The 22,568-nt window shown below is 43.1% G+C and overlaps 2 protein-coding genes across 4 annotated transcripts in view; both read left to right on the top strand.

Moving 5' to 3' along the window:
- LOC139556185 (ubiquitin-conjugating enzyme E2 J1-like) overlaps positions 1 to 17,205 on the top strand; it is a 38,997-nt gene extending 21,792 nt beyond the window's left edge. Inside the window, exons 3-8 of one of the 3 annotated variants that reach the window (XM_071369791.1) lie at positions 1,159 to 1,290; positions 1,921 to 2,005; positions 9,024 to 9,129; positions 11,372 to 11,498; positions 11,961 to 12,077; positions 15,187 to 17,205. In XM_071369791.1, the coding sequence (XP_071225892.1) occupies positions 1,159 to 1,290; positions 1,921 to 2,005; positions 9,024 to 9,129; positions 11,372 to 11,498; positions 11,961 to 12,077; positions 15,187 to 15,471 (852 nt within the window). In that variant the 3' untranslated portion in view covers positions 15,472 to 17,205. The remainder of the gene's footprint in view (positions 1 to 1,158; positions 1,291 to 1,920; positions 2,006 to 9,023; positions 9,130 to 11,371; positions 11,499 to 11,960; positions 12,078 to 15,186) is intronic. The other 2 variants (XM_071369792.1, XM_071369793.1) reach the window with 2 other exon arrangements.
- A 771-nt stretch (positions 17,206 to 17,976) lies between these two features.
- Positions 17,977 to 22,568, top strand: part of LOC139556184 (gamma-aminobutyric acid receptor subunit rho-2-like) — a 30,659-nt gene continuing 26,067 nt past the window's right edge. The window contains exons 1-2 of the mRNA XM_071369789.1: positions 17,977 to 18,503; positions 19,983 to 20,092. Coding sequence (XP_071225890.1) covers positions 18,382 to 18,503; positions 19,983 to 20,092 — 232 coding nt within the window. The 5' untranslated portion in view covers positions 17,977 to 18,381. The remainder of the gene's footprint in view (positions 18,504 to 19,982; positions 20,093 to 22,568) is intronic.

The following is a 22,568-nucleotide window of genomic DNA, read 5'->3' as shown; positions in this document are numbered from 1 at the left end:
AAATGCTATAACCACCCCCAGTCACATCTAGCTAAGTGGATGGGTCACTATTGTCTAGACATGTACACGTTCATGAAATACAATAAATGGCCGTAATCACCCCCAGACATACCTGGCTAATTTGATGGGTCATGTAATAATCTGGCCGAAGTGGAGTCTTTTGTTTAGACATGTAGCTAGCTACTAGGTAGCTAGCAAGCTAAACAATGAAACGGCATAATCCCAACTCATAAAACTAACCAATACAAACATTGTCATAGCTGTAGTATAAATTTGCAGGTAGCTAAAGCTAACAAACTAGGTTCAATGTTAGCTAGCTAACATTAGGCTATAACTAGCAATGCAAATGGCTTTCTGATTCTAATAATATTACTACACAGATCATACACGTAACTTTAGCTAGCGAGCCAGCAAGCTAATGTTCCCTAACTAACAGTACAATTGAACTTGCAATAAAAAAATATTTTCTGACTAAATTAAAAACTTATATCAGAAAATGTAGCTAGACTCTTACCTGTATAACATGGATGAATGCTTCATGGCAGGCTGGAACCATTTAACTCCGTTTGTAGCTACATCTTGTTTGGCCAGCATTGTGTCAAGTCACTCCGGTTCACATTGACCGTGGCATGTGCAGAAAGTAGCCCATCACTTTTTCCAACTGATCTGTCGATAGCGCCTGCTAAATTCAAGGCATCAATGTTGTTGAGAAAAGTAGCAAAACTTTTGTTGTTCTCGATGGCTAACGTTATATCTTTCAAAAAACGGCGCGTTAGAAAGGACTATCAACACATACTGAAAAGCTCACATTACAAACTGAAGCATGATACATAGCAGACCAATCCAAACTCATCTCCCAGCATGTCCAGCCCTTCCATTATCTCAGCCAATCATGGTTGGTGGGAAGGTTCCTGTCTTTTTCAGTGGCTAAATCAACTAGGCTTGTAATTTAACAATTGTATTCGTATTTATGGATGGAATACAAGTTTGTTATTAAGGCACATGAAAGTTCACATGTTCCAGAAGGCATTTTAATAAAAATAAGAAAAAAAATTACGTTCAAATGCCTCTCCTGTGTAGTAGTGACGTGCAACATACGCCTAGTTTCCTGAAACGAGTCACATATGTGTTTGTGACTGGCTTGTTGGGTACCCGCAGGATAATCTGTTTGAGTGGCACTTCTCTGTCCGCGGGCCCCCAGACTCAGATTTTGACGGTGGGGTTTACCACGGCAGGATCGTGCTGCCCCCGGAGTACCCCATGAAGCCCCCCAGCATCATCCTACTCACAGTAAGATCCCCAACACACACATGCACACACACACTTATGAAGATATTCCCCTGTTTCGAACAATCACAGCCAATTATGTGTAAATTGAAGTAACAATGAAAAGCAACCAATCAAATTATCAAAGGCTGGATGATAGACAGCTATAGAAGTCTTTTCTTAACCCGGAGCCACATCATATGACACACCGAGACACTATTGTCAGAACAAAGCCATGCCTGTCACTGCACTGTCACAGAGGACTTGAATGGTTCTGTGGGAAAGAAGCGGTAATGTGTTTTTTTTCATGCACCAATAATAACTTGAAGAATCAATGACAGGCTGATAAAAGCCAGTGGATCAGACAGGTTGTGACAGTCTTTTTTATGTCCAGAGTCTCTTTTTTCTCTCTCTCTTAGCTCAGGCTGGCAGGTTTTACTTGGTCTTTGAAGGCTCACTCTCTTTCTCTTAATATCCCTCCCTTCAACGAGCCCCCACCTCGGCCTGTCTCACTGTCTCCCTGTTGCTTGTTCAACCTGGTTGTCATAGACCGTGATATGGTAATAGAGATCCTATCATCGAAATCCTATAAATCACTTATCTTTATTATACATGTATTCTATATGTAATTCTATGGATATGCTTCTCTTTCAGCCCAATGGAAGATTCGAGGTGGGAAAGAAGATATGTCTGAGCATCTCTGGCCATCACCCGGAGACATGGCAGCCATCTTGGAGCAGTAGGTATCCCTTTGTAACTGGTGTCACTTGCTTAACAGTATAGATTCCTTCTTCATGAGCCCGCACTGGTACTCGATCTCAGATCTTCTGCCTCGTGAACACGTGACCACCACCGCTATTGAAAAGATAGCAGCCTGGCAGATAGTTTTGCTTACTTTAACCAAAAAAAGGTCTTGAAGCAAGTTAGAAAAGGCTAATTATCTTGATACATTTTCTGTGTAAGCAAAATCAAGTAAATGGCTTGTCTCCTCCAGCCTGGAGACACACACACACCCGGCTAACCACACAGTCCTTGTTCCCTCTTCCAGTCCTACTCATCCAGCTGCTGCACTAAACTTAGCCTAGCATCCCCACTCACTCGTTCTCTGCCTGCCAGGGACCAACAGGAACAAACGACGGATTAAGACTTTTAATTTGAATTTAAATGAAGGCAGATATGCAAATGTTTTTTTGCTCAGGCATTTTTGTTCTATCATTGAGCTTTTTCCCCACAATTTAAAGAGTGGAAACTGGAAGGGGCTGAAAAGAAGACTTCATTTCAGAACAAAGTAAATAAGAAGAAAGTGTGTCACTGGAAATGCATATTTGGCACGCACGTCTTATTCGCTCACAAAGCCCCGTATTGGCAGCAGGCATCACACTATTTCCTACATTAAGTCTGATATTTCCATTATTCTCTGGCATGATTTCATTTACCACCGTTAAGCCATCCTATTTCTGAGTATTCCTCTCATGTTATTCTCCGTACCAAAAGCATGGAAATGTAATCAGATTCAATGGGAGAATCCCGCACTGCTTTTCTTTATATTACTTTCGGGGTATTTTAATGAGCATAAAAAAGCTAATCTAAAATAACTCCCGCTTTTGTCCTCTGGGGTCACATGGCAAGCCACGCTCAAGGTCCTAAACGATATCATAACCTCCATCGATAAGAGACAGTACTGTGCAGCTGTATTCATAGACCTGGCCAAGCCTTTCGACTCTGTCAATCACCACATTCTTATCGGCAGACTCAACAGCCTTGGTTTCTCAAATGACTGCCTCGCCTGGTTCACCAACTACTTCTCAGACAGAGTTCAGTGTGTCAAATCGGAGGAGGGCCTGTTGTCCGGACCTCTGGCAGTCTCTATGGGGGTGCCACAGTGTTCAATTCTCAGGCCGACTCTCTTCTCTGTATACATCAATGATGTCGCTCTTCCGCTGGTGATTCTCTGATCCACCTCTACGCAGACGATACCATTCTGTATACTTCTGGCCCTTCTTTGGACACTGTGTTAACTAACCTGCAAACGAGCTTCAACACCATACAACTCTCCTTCCGTGGCCTCCAACTGCTCTTAGGGTTAACCCTAACCGAAAGCTACCAGCACCTGCCCGCCCATCCAGCATCACTACTCTGAACGGTTCTGACTTAGAATATGTGGGCATCTACAAATCTCACATTAAGCATCTCCAATCCAAAATTAAATCTAGAATCGGCTTCCTATTTCGCAACAAAGCCTCCTTCACTCATGCAGTCAAACATACCCTCGTAATACTGACTATCCTACCGATCCTTGACTTCGGCGATGTCATTTACAAAATAACCTCCAACACTTTACTCAGCAAATTGGATGCAGTCTATCACAGTGCCATCTGTTTTGTCACCAAAGCCCCATATACCACCCACCACTGCGACCTGTATGCTCTCGTTGGCTGGCCCTGGCTTCATATTTGTCGCCAAACCCACTGGCTCCAGGTCATCTATAAGTCTTTGCTAGGTAAAGCCCCACCTTATCTCAGCTCACTGGTCACCATAGCAGCACCCACCCATAGCACACGCTCCAGCAGGTATATTTCACTGGTCACCCCCAAAGCCAATTCCTCATTTGGCTGCCTTTCCATCCAGTTCTTTGCTGCCAATGACTGGAACGAATTGCAAAAATCACTGAAGCTGGAGACTCATATCTCCCTCGCTAACTTTAAGCACCAGCTGTCAGAGCAGCTCACAGATCACTGTGCCTGTACATAGCCCATCTGTAAATTAAATAGCCCATCCAACTACCTCATCCCCATACTGTTTTTTTTTTCTTTTTCTCCCCTTTCCACCCCAGTATCTCTACTTGCACATTCATCTTCTGCACATCTATCACTCCAGTGTTTAATTGCTAAATTGTAATTATTTCGCCAATTTGGCCCATTTATTGCCTTACCTCCCTTATCTTACCTCATTTGCACACACTTTATATAGACTTTTTTTCTATTGTGTTATTGACTGTACGTTTGTTTATGTGCACTGCTTTGCTTTATCTTGGCCAGGTCGCAGTTGTAAATGAGAACTTGTTCTCAACTGGCCTACCTGGTTAAATAAAGGTGAAATATATATATTTTTTAAAGCCAATGAGTCCATGGCCCAGAGATTGAACATCCCCCACTGGGTTTTTGGTGTCTCAGCTCTCCACTACAGGTTCACTCCGGGGGGGCAGCTGCATTGGTTCCTAGCTTATGTTTGTTCTGCAGTACCATGTGCAGTACCATGAGCCCACAGTTGTAATAATTTGTGGAGAGAGAATTCAGACTGATATCACCTTGAGAGCATTCTTCAACCAAATCATTATCTGTTGAAACAGGCTTTCACTGTGTAGCAGGCCTCCTTAACTTGTTATGGCTGCATCCCTTGTTCTCAATTTCCGCCTGAAGAAATACCCTAATCTAACTGCCTGTAGCTCAGCCCCAGAGGCAAGGATATGCATATTCTTGGTATCATTTGAATGGAAACATTCTGAAGTTTGTGGAAATGTTAATTGAATGTAGGAGAATATAACACAGTAGATCTGGTGGAAGAAAAGAGAAAGAAAGAGCATACGTTTTCTGTTTTTTATTGTTGTAGCATCTTTCACATGTACTAGAATAGCCACACAGTCAGATAGGATGCTGGAGATAATTTTGATGGATACCACAAGAGGGCAACTGTAGGTGTGCAAAGTTTCAGACTGATAACTTCAGGAATGGGTGAGCTACATGACATTTAGCATGAAGTCACCCAGGTGTCCCACACAAGTTGGCCAAATGTACCCAAGTGGCCGAATTGGTGAAATGACCTATAACTATATACAACAGTGCAAATAACTATATACAACATATAACATAACAAAAAGCAATTCTAACACACAAAAACATATATAAAAATGTTTTAAAAAATATTAGGAAAAAAAATAAAAACAGGGGTAGACCCTTTGGAAGTCCTCTACACAATATTTTGCTGCCGGTGCCATGTCCCATAGCAGTCTCTTTCTGATGTAAAGCAGAGGCAAACTGAACAAGTGGTGCAGGTGATGGGGGACTTCATGTGACACAGAACACAACGACGCCTCCATGCTTTGCCCTTTTGGCCCTGAGGCACAGTCATGCTTGCAGTAATGAACTGTGGCATATGAACACCACTGGAGGCAGGAGTAGAGCTGGCAGAGGTAGGGGGCAGAATGTGATGCAGTGGACTTTTTGCTATAGCCAGCAAGCTCCCGGATGAGCAGCTCCCTGAAGGCTAGCTGTGAGATGGGGTGCTGTCCACAGCTCTTCGCCATTTCCTTCTGCAGGATGAAGGAATTCACCACAGCAATGTCAATGAAATGGTAAAACAATGTCTTGGATGAACCCGCTTCAGTGGGGGATGGGCACCTTGGCACCGGGGGCTCCCAGTCGGAGTCGCTATCACTGTGAAAGAAAACATTTAAAAAATATTTGTATTGTATGAGCCTTTTATCATCACATAAAATAAACAGATATGTATTGTATAGAGCACACTATAGCCAATGTGTACTTTACACATTTCATCACACATTTCATTGCAAATTGCAAAAAAATATTAGTATATTTTTGCAACAAAAAAAAAAGATATACAGTGGGGAGAACAAGTATTTGATACACTGCCGATTTTGCAGGTTTTCCTACTTACAAAGCATGTAGAGGTCTGTAATTTTTATCATAGGTACACTTCAACTGTGAGAGACGGAATCTAAAACAAAAATCCAGAAAATCACATTGTATGATTTTTAAATAATTAATTTGCATTTTATTGCATGACATAAGTATTTGATCACCTACCAACCAGTAAGAATTCCGGCTCTCACAGACCTGTTAGTTTTTCTTTAAGAAGCCCTCCTGTTCTCCACTCATTACCTGTATTAACTGCACCTGTTTGAACTCGTTACCTGTATAAAAGACACCTGTCCACACACTCAATCAAACAGATTCCAACCTCTCCACAATGGCCAAGACCAGAGAGCTGTGTAAGGACATCAGGGATAAAATTGTAGACCTGCACAAGGCTGGGATGGGCTACAGGACAATAGGCAAGCAGCTTGGTGAGAATGAAACAACTGTTGGCGCAATTATTAGAAAATGGAAGAAGTTCAAGATGACGGTCAATCACCCTCGGTCTGGGGCTCCATGCAAGATTTCACCTCGTGGGGCATCAATGATCATGAGGAAGGTGAGGGATCAGCCCAGAACTACACGGCAGGACCTGGTCAATGACCTGAAGAGAGCTGGGACCACAGTCTCAAAGAAAACCATTAGTAACACACTACGCCGTCATGGATTAAAATCCTGCAGCGCACGCAAGGTCCCCCTGCTTAAGCCAGTGCATGTCCAGGCCTGTCTGAAGTTTGCCAATGACCATCTGGATGATCCAGAGGAGGAATGGGAGAAGGTCATGTGGTCTGATGAGACAAAAATAGAGCTTTTTGGTCTAACTCCACTCACCGTGTTTGGAGGAAGAAGAACACCATCCCAACCGTGAAGCATGAAGGTGGAAAGATCATTCTTTGGGGATGCTTTTCTTCAAAGGGGACAGGACGACTGCACCGTATTGAGGGGAGGATGGATGGGGCCATGTATCGCGAGATCTTGGCCAACAACCTCCTTCCCTCAGTAAGAGCATTGAAGATGGGTCGTGGCTGGGTCTTCCAGCATGACAACGACACGAAGCACACAGCCATGGCAACTAAGGAGTGGCTCCGTAAGAAGCATCTCAAGGTCCTGGAGTGGCCTAGCCAGTCTCCAGACCTGAACCCAATAGAAAATCTTTGGAGGGAGCTGAACGTCCGTATTGCCCAGCGACAGCCCCGAAACCTGAAGGATCTGGAGAAGATCTGTAGGGAGGAGTGGGCCAAAATCCCTGCTGCAGTGTGTGCAAACCTAGTCAAGAACTACAGGAAACGTATGATCTCTGTAATTGCAAACAAAGGTTTCTGTACCAAATATTAAGTTCTGCTTTTCTGATGTATCAAATACTTATGTCATGCAATAAAATGCAAATTAATTACTTAAAAATCATACAATGTGATTTTCTGGATTACAGACCTCTACATGCTTTGTAAGTAGGAAAACCTGCAAAATCGTCAGTGTATCAAATACTTGTTCTCCCCACTGTATATTTATATTTCATAAAACGGCATTAGCACTTACCAGTCCAGAAGTACGTCCTGTCCTTGCAGAAACAGTTCCTCAATGTTTGAATCATAACTGTGTTCACTCAAAGATTCCTCAAACAAAAAATCTGTCTCACTTTCCTGATCAATCTCTTCTATAATCTGGTGCAAATCTGTATACTTAGACTTGGACTTCGCTTTTCCTGATTTATTCGCCATGATGTCTTCAATGAAATCGTTGAAAAAACACTTTCCAAAATACTGCTTCCAAAATACTACTTTCCAAAACACTGCTGTGCGAAACAAGCGTGACTGCAACTAGTCTGATGGTCAATGGCGAGAATGAAGTTTGTTACGCGTGCGTTTACAAACAAGGGATGGTGGTCCAACCCATAACCATCACATACTGGCGTTTACCTCAGCTCATTGGCTATCTACCCAGCTAGATTTCAAGAAGATCAGTGGTCATTGGGCAGAAATACAGTCAATCAACGAAGCTTCGCTAATATTATTGGTGCGCAATGAAGTCATTGCTCGTTGTCTTCAAATCAGTTCACTTCGGTCAATACTCCCCGCAAAAAAAACAATCAAGTTTGGCTGTGTTGCAAACATCCAGAGGATTGCAATGAAACCAACTATGACTAGATAAACGATTGTTTAGTGTGTGTAATTACGTCGAATGCTCCGTAAAAAGTTGATAGAGATGGAATTCACGACACAAACGGTTTACAAAATGTTTCGTTTTAGGCTATAAAAATAGATTTTATCAAAGAAAACGGCACTTCATTTGATCACTGGGACCCTAAGGAAGAGAAATAAGAGCAAGATATCAGAATGTAAGTCATAATTTTACCTTCAGATGTGAATGTGTCAAAACTGTCATGGCGGAAAATGTTTGTTGTTGTTGATCGCTCTTCTCAAACAAAAGCATGGCATTTGTTCTCTGTAATAGCTATTTTAAATCGGAAAACGTAGTTTGATTACCAAGATTCTAATCTTTTGAAGGATGTAAGACACTTGCATTTTCAAGAATGTTTAATGTTACGACGTTGTATTTTTAGTTAGTCACTCTGAAATTTCCCCGGATGTTGATCCCTGTACGGGGATCGCAGCCATAAGAGGTTTTAACCTCTCTCTTCTCTTTTCCCTGTAGCTGTTTTCTCACCTGCTGTCCATTCTTTGCCTCCAGTCAGCCTGCTACTTGATTTCATAGGTGTTTATAATGTACATTCTAGCCTTTTTACAAATGTCTTTATTCAAATCATCCATTGGTTTTGAGTTGTTAGAAAGCCCCGAAGCAACCATTGACATGACAGAAGCTCTCCCAACATTTTGTGAAAAGTGTCCCATCATGTCAGCTGGAGAATGCTATTTGAGGAGTAGCTGTGGCGAATGTCCTCAGAAATACTTTCTAAATCCAGGCTTACGCAGTAGAAAACAAAGCATTACTCCCGCAACGCATTACATAACATGGGTGGCGAACTTGACAGAATGTGCCGTGGTATTTCATGTGATTTAGCGACTCCCTTTATCCACTGCTGTTACGAGACGACAGACAGTTTTTGGGGGTTTTGTCTCTCATAATTTTTCTGTTTCTCCCTTTCAGTCAGAACGGCACTAATAGCTATAATCGGATTCATGCCAACCAAAGGGGAGGGTGCAATCGGATCCCTTGATTATAATCCAGAGGAGAGGAGAGGCCTGGCCAAAAAGTAAGATTACACAGATTAAACCCTCCACTGTTTCCACTTTACTCTCTTTCCAATGCAAAGATTAAGCCATGCAAGTCTAAGTACACACGGCTGGTAGGTACAGTGAAACTGCGAATGGCTCCTTAAATCAGTTGAGTGTCTGCACTGAGGGAGGGATGGATGAATGGTGGCGATAACAATGACTGGGAGGGGAGCAACACAACAACACAACAGTCTGGGGTGAAATGTATGTTTGCTGTTTGTTTCAATGTGTAATCCTTAAACGCATCATTACATGTATGGTGGATACTTGTATCAAGCACTAGCTTTACATACAATTAGATGGACTAACTGGATATACATCAAATTGAATTGTATTTATCACGTGCCAAATACAACAGACCTTACCGTGAAATGCTTACTTACAAGCCCTTAAGCCCTTAACCAACAATGCAGTTAAGAAAAATAGTTAAGAAAATATTTACTAAATAAACAAACGTAAAAACATTTAAATAAAAGTAATACAATAACAATAATGAGGCTATATACAGGGGGTACTGGTACCGAGTCAATGTGTGGGGATACAGGTTAGTCAAAGTAATTTGTACATGTAGGTAGGGGTAAAGTGAGAACATATAGTGATAGACAGGTGTTTATTTAACAAAGTTGAGAATAAAGTGATGCTTATGCAAGCATGTCATGTAATTAACACCTGGGCCACAGTGGATTTGCACTCTACAAATAGCTATGGTCATTGCCAGGGAAACAAAGGCATGTCTGGGCATGTTGTTGCTCATTCTTCTCCTCTTATTGTTATGGGTCTCTCCCTTTGAAGAAACATGCAAAAGCTCTGTTGGAGAAGGATAAAAAATGTGTGGGGGGTCCAAGAGCTGTGTCCCAAATGGCACCCTATTGCCTTTATAGTGTATTCCTTTTGACCAGGGCTCTGGTTCAAAAATATACAATAAAGGGAATAGGGTGCCATTTGTGACGCATCCCAGATGACTGTCTGTTCTATTAACACATACAGACAGGGGGTCTTTAGCGACTGGCTGTTTCATTAACACATGAAGATGAGATGTGACACGGGAACATATCCTTGTCTATAAATACATACAGTACACTGCCTGCCTGTTTATCTTCCTGATGAAAGAAAGGCCCATGTTTCACAAAGGGCTGTCGTGGCTGCGGTTGAGACAGCAACTTTGCTTTGATTCAAAAATTCCTTCTTGGTTGTCTCCGTACCCTATGGTAATTGTGAGAGCTGTCAGTCAACACCAGGGCCAGGGGCCCCTAGCAGGAAGCAGATAAACAGCAGCACAGAAGAAGAATTCTGAGTTTTCAGAGTTGGCTCTGTTTCCTGACAGAAAAGTAAACTGCTGGAGAAGTTTTGCTGGCTGGCAGGCTGCTGTAATGACGAGCGTTAATAATGCAGAAGTTAGAGGAGGAACATTTTCAGATGGTTGTCTTTTCTGCCTATAAAAATAATGATATTGGTTGAGTGGGAAAGCACCTTGGAAGAATAGCAACTCTTGGGAGGTGATGCTTGACTTCATTGATGGAATTGTATTTTATATTTATATTGGTCTAGCTGTCAATATTCACAGTTGAATGTTGTCTTCACATAATGAGTTTCAATCCATCCGTCAAATTGCCATCTACCCACCCACACGAGTCATTTTTGACAAACCAAATCTCTAAGAAGTTTGTACGTTTCTCTACGTTTTTTGTGTGTTGTGATGGGAGCTCCTGTCTGACTCAAAGTAAACAGCCTTGTGATCAGAGAGCATCAGCCAACATATCTCAACAGGGTTTCTGTCATAGAGGATATAGGCCCAGATTGGCTCAGTAAGCCTAGGGTTGTGTCCCAAATTATACCCTATGCCCTATAAAGTGCACTACAGGTCAAAAGTAGTGCACTATATAGGAAATAGGGTGCCATTTGCGACGGACACCCAGACTCTGGAAACCCCTCAGGTCTCCTACCTGGATCAACTTTAATTCAGCTGTATAGGACTAGGAAACGGCTTTGACTTGTATCACTTAATGCCTCCAAAACGTACACTAATCCAGGCCCTCTTTTCCTTAGGGGGCTGCTAGGGGTGAATGATTTCCCCTCGTTTGTATACTGGTTTTATTGAGTCATCTAATCTATTCTTTACCCTTCTCATCAGATGAATCCATTGGGCTCCTGGAAAAGTCAATGGAAACCCTTTCTGCCCCTAACTTCCCTAACGCTCCCTCCCTGCCGACCCACTGACAGATCCCAGGACTTCTGCTGTGAGACGTGTGGCTGCTCCTTGCGCTCTGCCCTCCTAGGTCCCTCCCCCACTAACCCCAGTCCAGATGACCAAGAGGACCAAGAGCTCGCCCAGCAGATCAACTTCAAGGTGTGCTTGCCGCTGCCAGCCACAGTCCAATCCCATCCACGTATTGTTGTTTATTTACATTCTAGTCCAGTGACTTCAGAAGTGTTAACAGTTGTCAGAATTGGATGAATTGTGTTTCCATGTCTTTTCCCATTCGTGCTTCAAGCAGTCACAGACAGAAAAGACAATGGGCTTTTCACCCGAGGAATATTGTCTCGGGCCTGTGGCCAGAGCTAGAGTATCTACTGTATTCTCCGACATTGCTCATCCAAATATTTACATATTCTTAATTCCATTCCTTCACTTTAGATGTGTGTATTGTTGTGAAATTGTTAAATATTACTTGTTAGATATTACTGCACTGTTGGAGCTAGAAACACAAGCATTTCGCTACACCCGTAACATGTGTATGTGACCAATACAATTTGATTTGATTTGAATACATTGTGGGTGACAGCAGCCATTTCCTGTGTGTTGCTGCAGGCAGAAGCCAGGCAGGCCAGTGAGAGCACAGGGGCAGAGAGCGGGCCCCCCACAGACCCCCGGGGAGAGACGTCCACCTCGGGGAGACAGGAGGAGGAAGAGGCCCACGCTGAGCAGGTGAGACGAACACCACCAGGGTTATGCTTGCTAGATTGTGATGGACTGAGAGATCTAGCTGGAGTAGAAGGCCAGCATCCCGGAGTCGCCTCTTCACTGTTGACGTTGAGACTGGTGTTTTGCGGGTACTATTTAATGAAGCTGCCAGTTGAGGACTTGTGAGGCATCTGTTTCTCAAACTAGACACTCTAATATACTTGTCCTCTTGCTCAATTGTGCACCGGGGCCTCCCACTCCTCTTTCTATTCTGGTTAGAGATAGTTTGCGCTGTTCTGTGAAGGGAGTAGTACACAGCGTTGTACAATATCTTCAGTTTCTTGGCAATTTCTCGCATGGAATAGCCTTAATTTCTCAGAACAAGAATAGACTGACGAGTTTCAGGAGAAACTGTCCATTTTGAGCCTGTAATCGAACCCACAAATGCTGATGCTCCAGATACTCAACTAGATACTCAACTAGTCTAAAGAAGGACAGTTTTATTGCTTCTTTAAATCAGGACAACAGTTTTCAGCTGTGCTAACATAATTGCAAAAGGAATTTCTAATGATCAATTAGCCTTTTAAAATTATAAACTTGGATTAACTAACACAACGTGCCATTGGAACACAGGAGTGATGGTTGCTGATAATGGGCCTATGTAGATATTCCATAAAAAATCTGTCGTTTCCAGCTACAATAAATCGTAATGTCTACACTGTATTTCTGATAATTTTGATGTTATTTTACTGGACAAAAAATGTGCTTTTCTTTCAAAAACAAGGACATTTCTAAGTGACCCCAAACTTTAAGGTAGTGTACATGGGTAGAGAAATAACTATATACTGAAGATATTTGCTATGTTGGGGGATTATTCATTTATTTGCCATAGATGAGGTTGGCATGGTTGCACACGATTATTGTGCCTTGTCGCAGAAGACGTCCCAAAGTCTATTTTCTCCGGCATCTGTATTATTCTCGAACCATTAAATAAAAAAAGTGAATTATGAGAGGCATAGAAAAAGGCGCGGCGGGGGGTCCCTAGGCTCCAGAACAGAGGATAAAAGGGAGAATATGGCAATGTTGTTATCCCGTAAATCATCCCTCATCTCTCATAGTGCTTTATGTAATGTTGTGGCTCCGCTATGCTACATCAGCCACTGTCACTCACTCAGTGAACATCCCTTTTTAAATCACTGTGTTTAATGGTTCGGTGGGTAATATTGTATGATGACGGTGCAGGCGACACTCTGCTCTCTGGCCCTACAGCTTCTCCAGGGTTCTCCAACTCTGTGTCAATGAGGCATGATGCCACTGTCTAGCAGTCACCTATGACAACATTAAAGATAACTGTGATAGGTGTTTTCTTATAAACCGATTATAGCTGGATATCATCGTTATAATGTATTATTTTAGTAAAAGGCATAAGCTGACTCACGCCCTAAAATGTTGTGTAGAGCTGTACTCCCTGTTCATCCATGACTGAATGGCCAAGCACGACTCCAACAGCATCATTAAGTTTGCCGGCAACAAAACAGTGGCAGGCCTGATCAATGACAACGATGAGACAGCCTATAGGGAGGAGGTCAGAGACCTGGCAGTGTGGTGCCAGGATTACAACCTCTCCCTCAATGTAATCAAGACAATGGAGATGATTGTGGACTACAGAAAAAGGAGGACCGAGCACACCCCCATTCTCATCGACAGGGCTGCAGTGGAGCAGGTTGAGAGCTTCAAGTTCCTTGGTGTCCACATCACCAACAAACTATCATGGTCCAAACACACCAAGACAGTCATGAAGAGGGCACGACAACGCCCATTTCCCCTCAGGAGACTGAAAAGATTTGGCATGGGTCCTCAGATCCTTAAAAAGTTCAACAGCTGCACCATCAAGAGCATCTTGACTGATTGCATCACCGCCTGGTATGCGGTGAAACTGCACGGCCTCCGACCGCAAGGTACTACAGAGGGTAGTGCGTACGGCCCAGTACATCACTGGGGCCAAGCTTCCTGCCATCCGCGACCTCTATACCAGGCGGTGTCAGAGGAAGGCCCAAAAAATTGCCAAGGACTCCAGCTACACCAGTCATGTACTGTTCTCTCTGCTACTGCACGGCAAGCGATACCGGAGCGCCAAGTCTAGGTCAAAAAAGCTTCTACCCCCAAGCCATAAGACTCTTGAACAATTAATCAAATGGCTACCCGGACTATTTGCATTGTCCCCCCCATTTTTACACTGCTGCTACTCTCTGTGTATTGTCTATGCATAGTCATTTTACCTCTACCTAAATGTACATATTACCTCAATTACCTTGACTAACCGGTGCCCGCGCAAACGGAAATATCACATTTACGTATGTATTATTACCCTTTACTCAGTACTTTGTTGAAGCACCTTTGGCAGTGATTACAGCCTCGAGTCTTCTTGGGTATGACGCTACAAGCTTGGCACACCTGTATTTGGGGAGTTTCTCCAATTCTTCCCTGCAGATCTTCTCAAGCTCTGTCAGGTTGGATGGGGAGCGTCACTGCACAGCAATTTTCAGGCCTCTCCAGAGATGCTCGATCAGGTTCAAGTCCAGGCTCTGGCTGGGCCACTCAAGGACATTCAGAGACTTGTCCCGAAACCACTCCCGAGTTGTCTTGGCTGCGTGCTTAGGGTCGTTGTCCTGTTGGAAGGTGAACCTTTGACCCAGTCTGAAGTCCAGAGCACTCTGGAGCAGTTTTTCCTCAAGAATCTCTCTGTACTTTGCTCTGTTCATCTTTGCCTCGATCCTGACTAGTCTCCCAGTCCCTACCGCTGAAAAACATAGATTGATTAGGGGGGGAAACAATTTAAGCTATTTTTTAATAAGGCTGTAACGTAACAAAATGTGGAAAGTCAAGGGGTCCGAATATTTTCTGAATGCACTAAAGCCCTAAGCATGGTTGTGTCTGTGTATTCATAAAGTGTGTGTGTGTAACTGTTGTATGCACGTGTGTGGGTTCTTGTATTGTGGGTTCTTGTATTGTGGGTGTGTGTCTGCATGCACGTGTGCACCATGTCGAACGAAATGTGTGTGTTTATTCGTACTGTGTGTGTGTGTGTGTTGGACCACAGTCTGATCCTGTGTATGCTATGCTGTGCTCCCAGCAGGCCGAGGCGGCTCCAGCTGCCAGTGAGGACGAGCCATGTCCCACAGCCTCAAGCAGCCGTTCTCTCAGCCCCCGCCAGCGCCGGGCCCAGCAGCACCAGAGAGAGCCCCCCAGCAGGCCCACCTTCCCTGCCTTCCCCCACACCGCCGCACCCCACCCCCCTCAGGACGCCAGCCACACAGGCTCTGTGGTGCTCATCATGGTGCTCTCCCTGCTCCTGGCTGCCCTCATCTTCCGCAGGATCTACCTGACCAACGAGTACAAGTTTGACTACGAGCTGTGATGACACTGACCAGAACTTCCCCAGACCACATGACCATGACACCCTAGCTGGCAACAAACTGACTTTATCTCTTTACATTGTCAGCCTAGAGCCCTGGAAAACATTCTGTTCATAGAGGGTTAGGCATAGCCTTGGTGACTGTTTCTCCCACTAAGTAAAGAGGGCTTGCGGTCCACCTCCAAGGTGTCTTTTATTACTTTGAATTGACTCTAAACTGTACCACATTTTAAAGAAAGGTCCAAACCTTTATAGAACACAGACACTGTGGGCTGTATTCACAAAATGTCTGAGTAGGAGTGCTGATCTAGGATCAGGTCCCCCATGTCCATATAATCTAATTCATTATGATCTAAAATAAATATAGATCCGCACTCCTGAGGTGCTTTATGAATACGGCCTGTATCTCTACTTTTTATTTTGTCAGGCAGCTGTTTATCATGGACGGCTGCTTGCTCTCATTTAAACAAGTTAATGCTGTATCATATGACTTGTAAACAATGAAGACTATTACATTGATTTGTTTGTCTCAAATAATTAATTGTGCACAGGGAATCAATATGCATAATAAATTGTATACAGATAAGATGCTTATTATTGGTTAGCCAATTCTCCGGTGGTTTCTACTTTAGCGGCAGCAGATACAGTGCAGCCTTCTATACACATACGTCTGTCAATCTTAGCCTGAGTGTGTTAAAGGAATTTCATTCCTATATGTTCATCAACCAATTCAATTAAAACACTCTGCCCATTCATAAGAATTTGTAAGATACTTATTTGCATAAAATGGACAGAAACCAGTCTCAAAATCAATCAATCAATAGCGTTTATTCTCGAGAGTACTGACCATAGTACAATTTACATCAGGTTATATAATAAAAATGACGTCATAGGTTTTAAAATGTCCTTCCTCCTCTCGGTTACAACGGCAGTACAGTTTACAAGCCTTCTTACATTGTCTGCCACCTGTTAAACAATCTACAACCAGCCCAAGGTCTCTCCCCTCCCTGGGTAGAGACAGAATGTCCTGTAATGAACACATCATTCCAGCATGTCTGATGATAACTCCATTCGTTTCTAACAAGGAACAGACAGCCCTTGTTTTAATACTTGATTAAAATTACACACATTATATTCAGCATTATGATTATAATAAGATTCATACATCCATACAGTAACATAGTACTATTCTGTTTAGTTATAATTCTAAGTCAATAATTTAGTCATTATTCATAAAAATCCCATAACAGAGTGTCAGTTTGTTTCTGCTCTCTTGCCAATTTCATGCTGTTCATACTGTAGGAACCTGGCGTTATCACTGATTGGGTCCAAAGATAGTGAGACAGGGATGAGGCAATAAACCATTGTCAACACAGGCGCTTCAGAAAGGGAGATTTACAAGAAAGAGGCTGTATGACTACCTTTTTGAAGGCCTCACAAGAAATGGATTGGGGACTAATGCAAAGCAATTTAAATATTGTGGTTACATTGTACTTCAAGGAAAATAAAATGTCCAGAGTAAGTCCTCTCTCTAAGTTGTGTTCTCATGATATTTGAGCCATGTATAACAGCTTTGTTCATGTGAATACTGAATCCATTGCAGACAACTTCATGTCTTAAGATGGCATTCACACATCTATCCATCATTTCAGACTGTATTTGAATGCTACATATGAACATTGTATCAGAAAATAAATTCCTTGAATAAAAAAATAAATGTTCATGTGTCACAGTTTACAGATTCTGAAATGTTATTTATTTATTTTCTAGGTCTTGGTGGATGACAAAGTAACACTTAGTTATCCATCACCACACACACCATTAAGTAATCTGAAGATTTTAGAACACATTTGATATGTGCATACAGAAAGGTCAGGTTACACCATCCAGTATGTGTTCTCTCAAATCTGTATTCTTAGGATATGCACTTGCTGTTGATATGAGACTTGATTCCAAGGTCTTTTACATTATCGGTATATGCAAAGAGCTTTCCCAGTTGTTGCAGAGACGTTTATTTTTTTTATTATTTTTTTTTTTAATACATTTTATCCCATTTTCTCCCCCCTTTTTGTGGTATCCAATCGCTAGTAATTACTACCTTGTCTCATCGCTACAACTCCCGTACGGGCTCGGGAGAGACGAAGGTCGAAAGCCATGCGTCCTCCGAAGCACAACCCAACCAAGCCGCACTGCTTCTTAACACAGCGCGCCTCCAACCCGGAAGCCAGCCTGCACCAATGTGTCGGAGGAAACACCAGTGTACCTGGCCCCCTTGGTTAGCGCGCACTGCGCCCGGCCCGCCACAGGAGTCGCTGGAGCGCGATGAGACAAGGATATCCCTACCGGCCAAACCCTCCCTAACCCGGAATACCTCCCGGTCGCGGCCGGCTGCGACAGAGCCTGGGCGCGAACCCAGAGACTCTGGTGGCGCAGTTAGCACTGCGATGCAGTGCCCTAGACCACTGCGCCACCCAGGAGGCCTACAGAGACGTTTATTAAGCACAGGATCCATATATATATATATGCACTTTTTGGTTTTTCGAAAGTGCCCAGAAAGCTGTGCGAATTCTGAGTATGTTACGTCACTTGATCGAGGATGCCCTGGAATGTGGTCATGTCATTATACTGTAGCTAAAACAGGGCTGCTGCTGAAGCTGCGCGCGCGGTGCCTTGGTTTGGAGTGCGTTGAAACCAACCGCTGTGGACCAATCAGGGAGCAATAAGCGGGACAAGCCGCTTGGAGTCGTAAACATATCTGTCGTTGTTACTTAATCAACCGACACACTGCCTCACTACAATGCATGTTACCACACATGTTCTGCTTTAGATCAGAATACGCTACAATGCTCAAACCATTGCGGACGTCGATTAAAGGGATTTCTTCACTCGACGACTTTTGAGTTTTCACACATAATGCCTTATTATATTAAGTTCCTGTTTTTAATTTTTTGCTTGATACTTATCGGAGAATGCCGAAAGCACAAAAGTAGGAAAAGGAGGTGGTCCGGGGCGGTAGAATCTCACAAGCATGGCGCGTAAGTACCTGGATCCTTACCTTTTTTGACAGTTCATCCAAATAGGAGAAAATGGGCGTGTTACATTCGCCACATGTTACTTTCTTCCCATCTCCCCATGATTTTCTTGTTTCATTTGCACGTTCACTCTTTAATTTGCAATTTAAAGCAACTGGGGGTCATCATGACATGACCCTCTTTCTTTGGTTAAATTCTGCACTTGTAGACGGAGCCTTGCGTTCCGTTTGATTTTAATTTGATTCAATTTGTCACGTTCCAAACATTGATGGCTCGTGTCAGTAATGCAAAACCAGTTATAGTTGTTGACACAGACTATGTAAATATTAGCCTAGGGGTGGTCTGGACTCGATGGGGATTGCGCAACGGGTAAACCATGCCGGTGCGTAAAGATGATCCAGAGCGCAGTGCGCATTGATGGGAAGGATGTAATGGGTGGACCCTGTCTACGCAGAGATGTCATGAATCATCCCTATCTGCAAGTTTCATCATCCATACAATTAATTTGAACCTTGCATCATTATTCTGCATCACACTTCACTGTCGGTTGGGCTATGCTCTGCTTCAGATGACCCATGATGTGTTCCGTCATTATTCATAATCTTATCTGTGAAATGAGAGGCGATCCACATGTGAGGCTGTTCAATGACACAACGCTGTCAAATGCACTTGAAATACAGTAAGGGCAGAACATGTTAATGTAATCTGCGAGATTTAACAGTCCCATGGTGACAAAGGATGAACTGGGTTCTCCAGACGGTTCTCAGGCTCCCTTGCTGTATTACAAGTAGCCCCCCAATGTCTGTTATTCTTGCATATTGAGTTATAACATGATACGTTTTTGTCCATTACAAAGTATAGGATTACAATTCCGAATCGACCACTAACATGAACCGTGCGTTTCACTATTAATTGCGCAAAATCACAATCACACCAAGCGTGCCTGCCGGTGCCGGTAAAAGTGGTTGTCTGGTGGTTTAATTAGCCAGCCTCCACGCGTTCAATAATTGTCACCCCCTCTATTTTGGGACGTCGTTGAAACTGGCATAGGCGCGCGTAAACGCGTAAATTGAGTCGGATGGGGGTCTATTTGGAACAGAGTTTTCCCTCTCTTCACTGAGCTTTATAACCAAGGAACATAATAAATACAGAATATCGGAACGAACTTCGACCCATGTTATCCTCAACTAACAAACATAACACAAATGGGTTAGATAAGACCACCTTGACAGCAAAGCATAGTAGGTTTCTCTTGATTATTTGAGGGCATGCAGTACACACACACACACACACACACAAACACTTATGTTGTAAAGTCTGTGTTCTTACTCCTAATCGTTCTGTGCCTTTCATAATCTCACTGTTGTGGTTTGAGGGTCATTTTAAAGGTGGTTGTATGGTTCTCTGTAAGGAGTAAATGGAAACTTTACACTGTTATCTGCCAATCTTTTCAGACATATTGATTGCTGTTTTCTTTTGTAGTCCACTGACTGGAAAAAAGATAGTTGATAACACCAAATCTCACAAGGTGAAGACAGACCACCTGCTGCGAGTTGATGACCATGATTTTACCATGAGACCAGCCTTTGCAGGTAAGGACATAGATCTAAACTAATTGGCTGATGTCACTAAAGTAGACTTCAGTGCCCTCTAGAGCAGGTTTGGGCAACTGGCGGCCCGTCTGTGCCCCATCTTTTGTAGGATCAACCTCACAAGGTGGGACTGGGGGGGCCAATACAATTTCGCTTAAGGCCTCCAAAAGGCTAGGGCAGGCTCTGACTGCATGTGTGGTTAGAGATGTGGGTACGCAGACCCGCGAGCCACTCCGGCCTCTCATGATGAGTTCAGATTTTTTGTGGCCCCCACCCCCAACAAAGTTGCCCATCCCAGCTCTAGAGGTATTAGGCCTGGCGAAGGGGCACTGATATCACTGGTCAAATTAGGGGTGCAAAACTGTTCCTCCAGGGCCACAGCAGTGTTTACATGTTTGTTCTCCTTGGGCAATCAGATGTTTCTAGTCTCTCTGAACAATCAATTAGTGGCATTAATGGATCAATTAACTGCCAGGATCAGCTAGCAAGGAATGTTCCTACTGGGCAAAAACTGGTTGAATCAACATTGTTTCCACATAATTTCAACCACAAAACATCTACGTAATGATGTTGAATAAACGTGGGAAAGTGATTGGATTAGCAGAAAGTCATCAACAGGACACTTCACTTTTTCAACTTTTAACATAAATCCAAAGACATGGTAATTTTTTTTGGTGATTTCACGTTGAAGTCACGTTAGTTGACAACTCAAACCAAGTGTAAATCAAAACTAGACTTTGAACTGATGTGCCCAAAGCTGGAAGCTACCAGTATATTATTGCATTGTTAAGGTGTTCTAGCCTGTATGGACATTGTTTTGCGAACAGTAATTAACAGTTTCAACATTTTTGCATGCCGTGTCGCATTATTCAAGTGTGTTAACTTCTGTTCAGCAGGAGTGGGGAGCAGCCCAGACTCCAAGTGCAGGCTAGCAATGAATAAGTGGAGCGTGGAGCAGGCACATGATTGATCCGTGAGACACATTTGACAGAAGTACCGAAAGTAACAAAAAGTCTAGTACTGAACCATTTTTCATGTTCTAGTATCGAAAAAGTACAGAAGTTTCAGTTTACCATGCACCAGTTTAGTTCTGAAGGATGTCAAACAAAGAAAAGGACATCGATGTTCATTAGTAGTCTTTTCATATCAATAACATGACCCCAGTGTCTGGTCTGGAGCGTGAAGTCATTCACAAGCTCTGCTGGGTGACTACTGCATAGCAACCTAGCTGTGCCAAAAGCCCTGGTCTGCCCTAGAAAGCCTATGTAAATTGCAATAGCCAGAACGGCCAAACCAAAAGAATGTAGTCGCCTGTTCTGGGCTTTAAAATGTGTTCATTATGATCAAGTTCGATCCCCACTGTGAATTATTTTTCAAGTTTTCTATGAATCGAGATATTTAATTAAATAGTGACCCATTCTGACTACTCCATTTATCCTCACACCGGACCACGTGCTGACACAGACCAATCACAGGCCGGCAGGCTACGAGGAGACTCTGGTTGACTCTTTCAGGCAGGATGAAAACGGCTACATCGACCATGATCCTATGCTAGTTACAGCCATTTTCACCACAGATAGAATAGTAGGTTAGTTTAAAAAATGTATTGCTTTCACCATGATCTTTAGCAATTTTTTTTGGTGCCATTCAGCCCCATTCAGCAATATAGCGTGCTTCAAATTCAAATATTTCCCGGGTCCTACATTTAAAAAAATTATATCTGTGAGTGGGACACACAGCCTTGTGTCCTGGAAGAGAGCACTTTGGGAGATTCTAAAAGTCTGTCTCATACATTTTGAAAAGCTGACTTGTGTAAGCATCGTGACGTCTGTAAAAACGGTATTAATTTGGGTGGGTGATGTGTAGTGGTAGCTGTGTTTTCTTCCCTAGCTTCAAAAGGAAGCGGCCGTACAGTGTTGCTAATGAAAGCCTCTTACACTACTGCTTCCCACTCGCTGGAGGAATGTTATCTGACTGTGTGACGCTGTGACATGTCAGCAGGGGGTTTCTCTCCACACTGGGGTGGAGAAATCCCACTGTGAAGGAGCAACTGCATTGTCCCATTGCTCATAATAAACAGCTTTGTGTGACATTGTTATCACAAAGAACAGGCATTTTCACAGAGAGAGAAAAGTTAATTGTTTGGTTAGAATTAGGACTGTGCAAATGTAGTTTCTGTGGATGTTTTTTCAGAGACAACGAGTGTGTGAGATTTTACATTATGAATACAGTGCTCTGCAGGTGGGAAGGCCTTTATGGGGATAAGCCTTCAAATATCCCCAGCATAAAGGTTAGAGCTATTCCCATGTGTTTCAGGTTAAGACTGTAGGGAAGCACCCCCGCTGCTCAATAACCATTTCAACTTTTATAAATAGCAGACAAAAGAAGATTCACTTTTATATCCATGCAAGTTGTCTGCATAAAATCAACAGGAATATTCCATTTTGCAGATCGTTGGAAGTTTCTGGTTGGTTTC

This window comes from Salvelinus alpinus, chromosome 27 (genome assembly GCF_045679555.1).
Source record: "Salvelinus alpinus chromosome 27, SLU_Salpinus.1, whole genome shotgun sequence".
NCBI lineage: Eukaryota > Metazoa > Chordata > Actinopteri > Salmoniformes > Salmonidae > Salvelinus > Salvelinus alpinus.
Note: the sequence above shows the minus strand (reverse complement) of the source record. Positions and strands in the feature narration are given on the sequence as shown.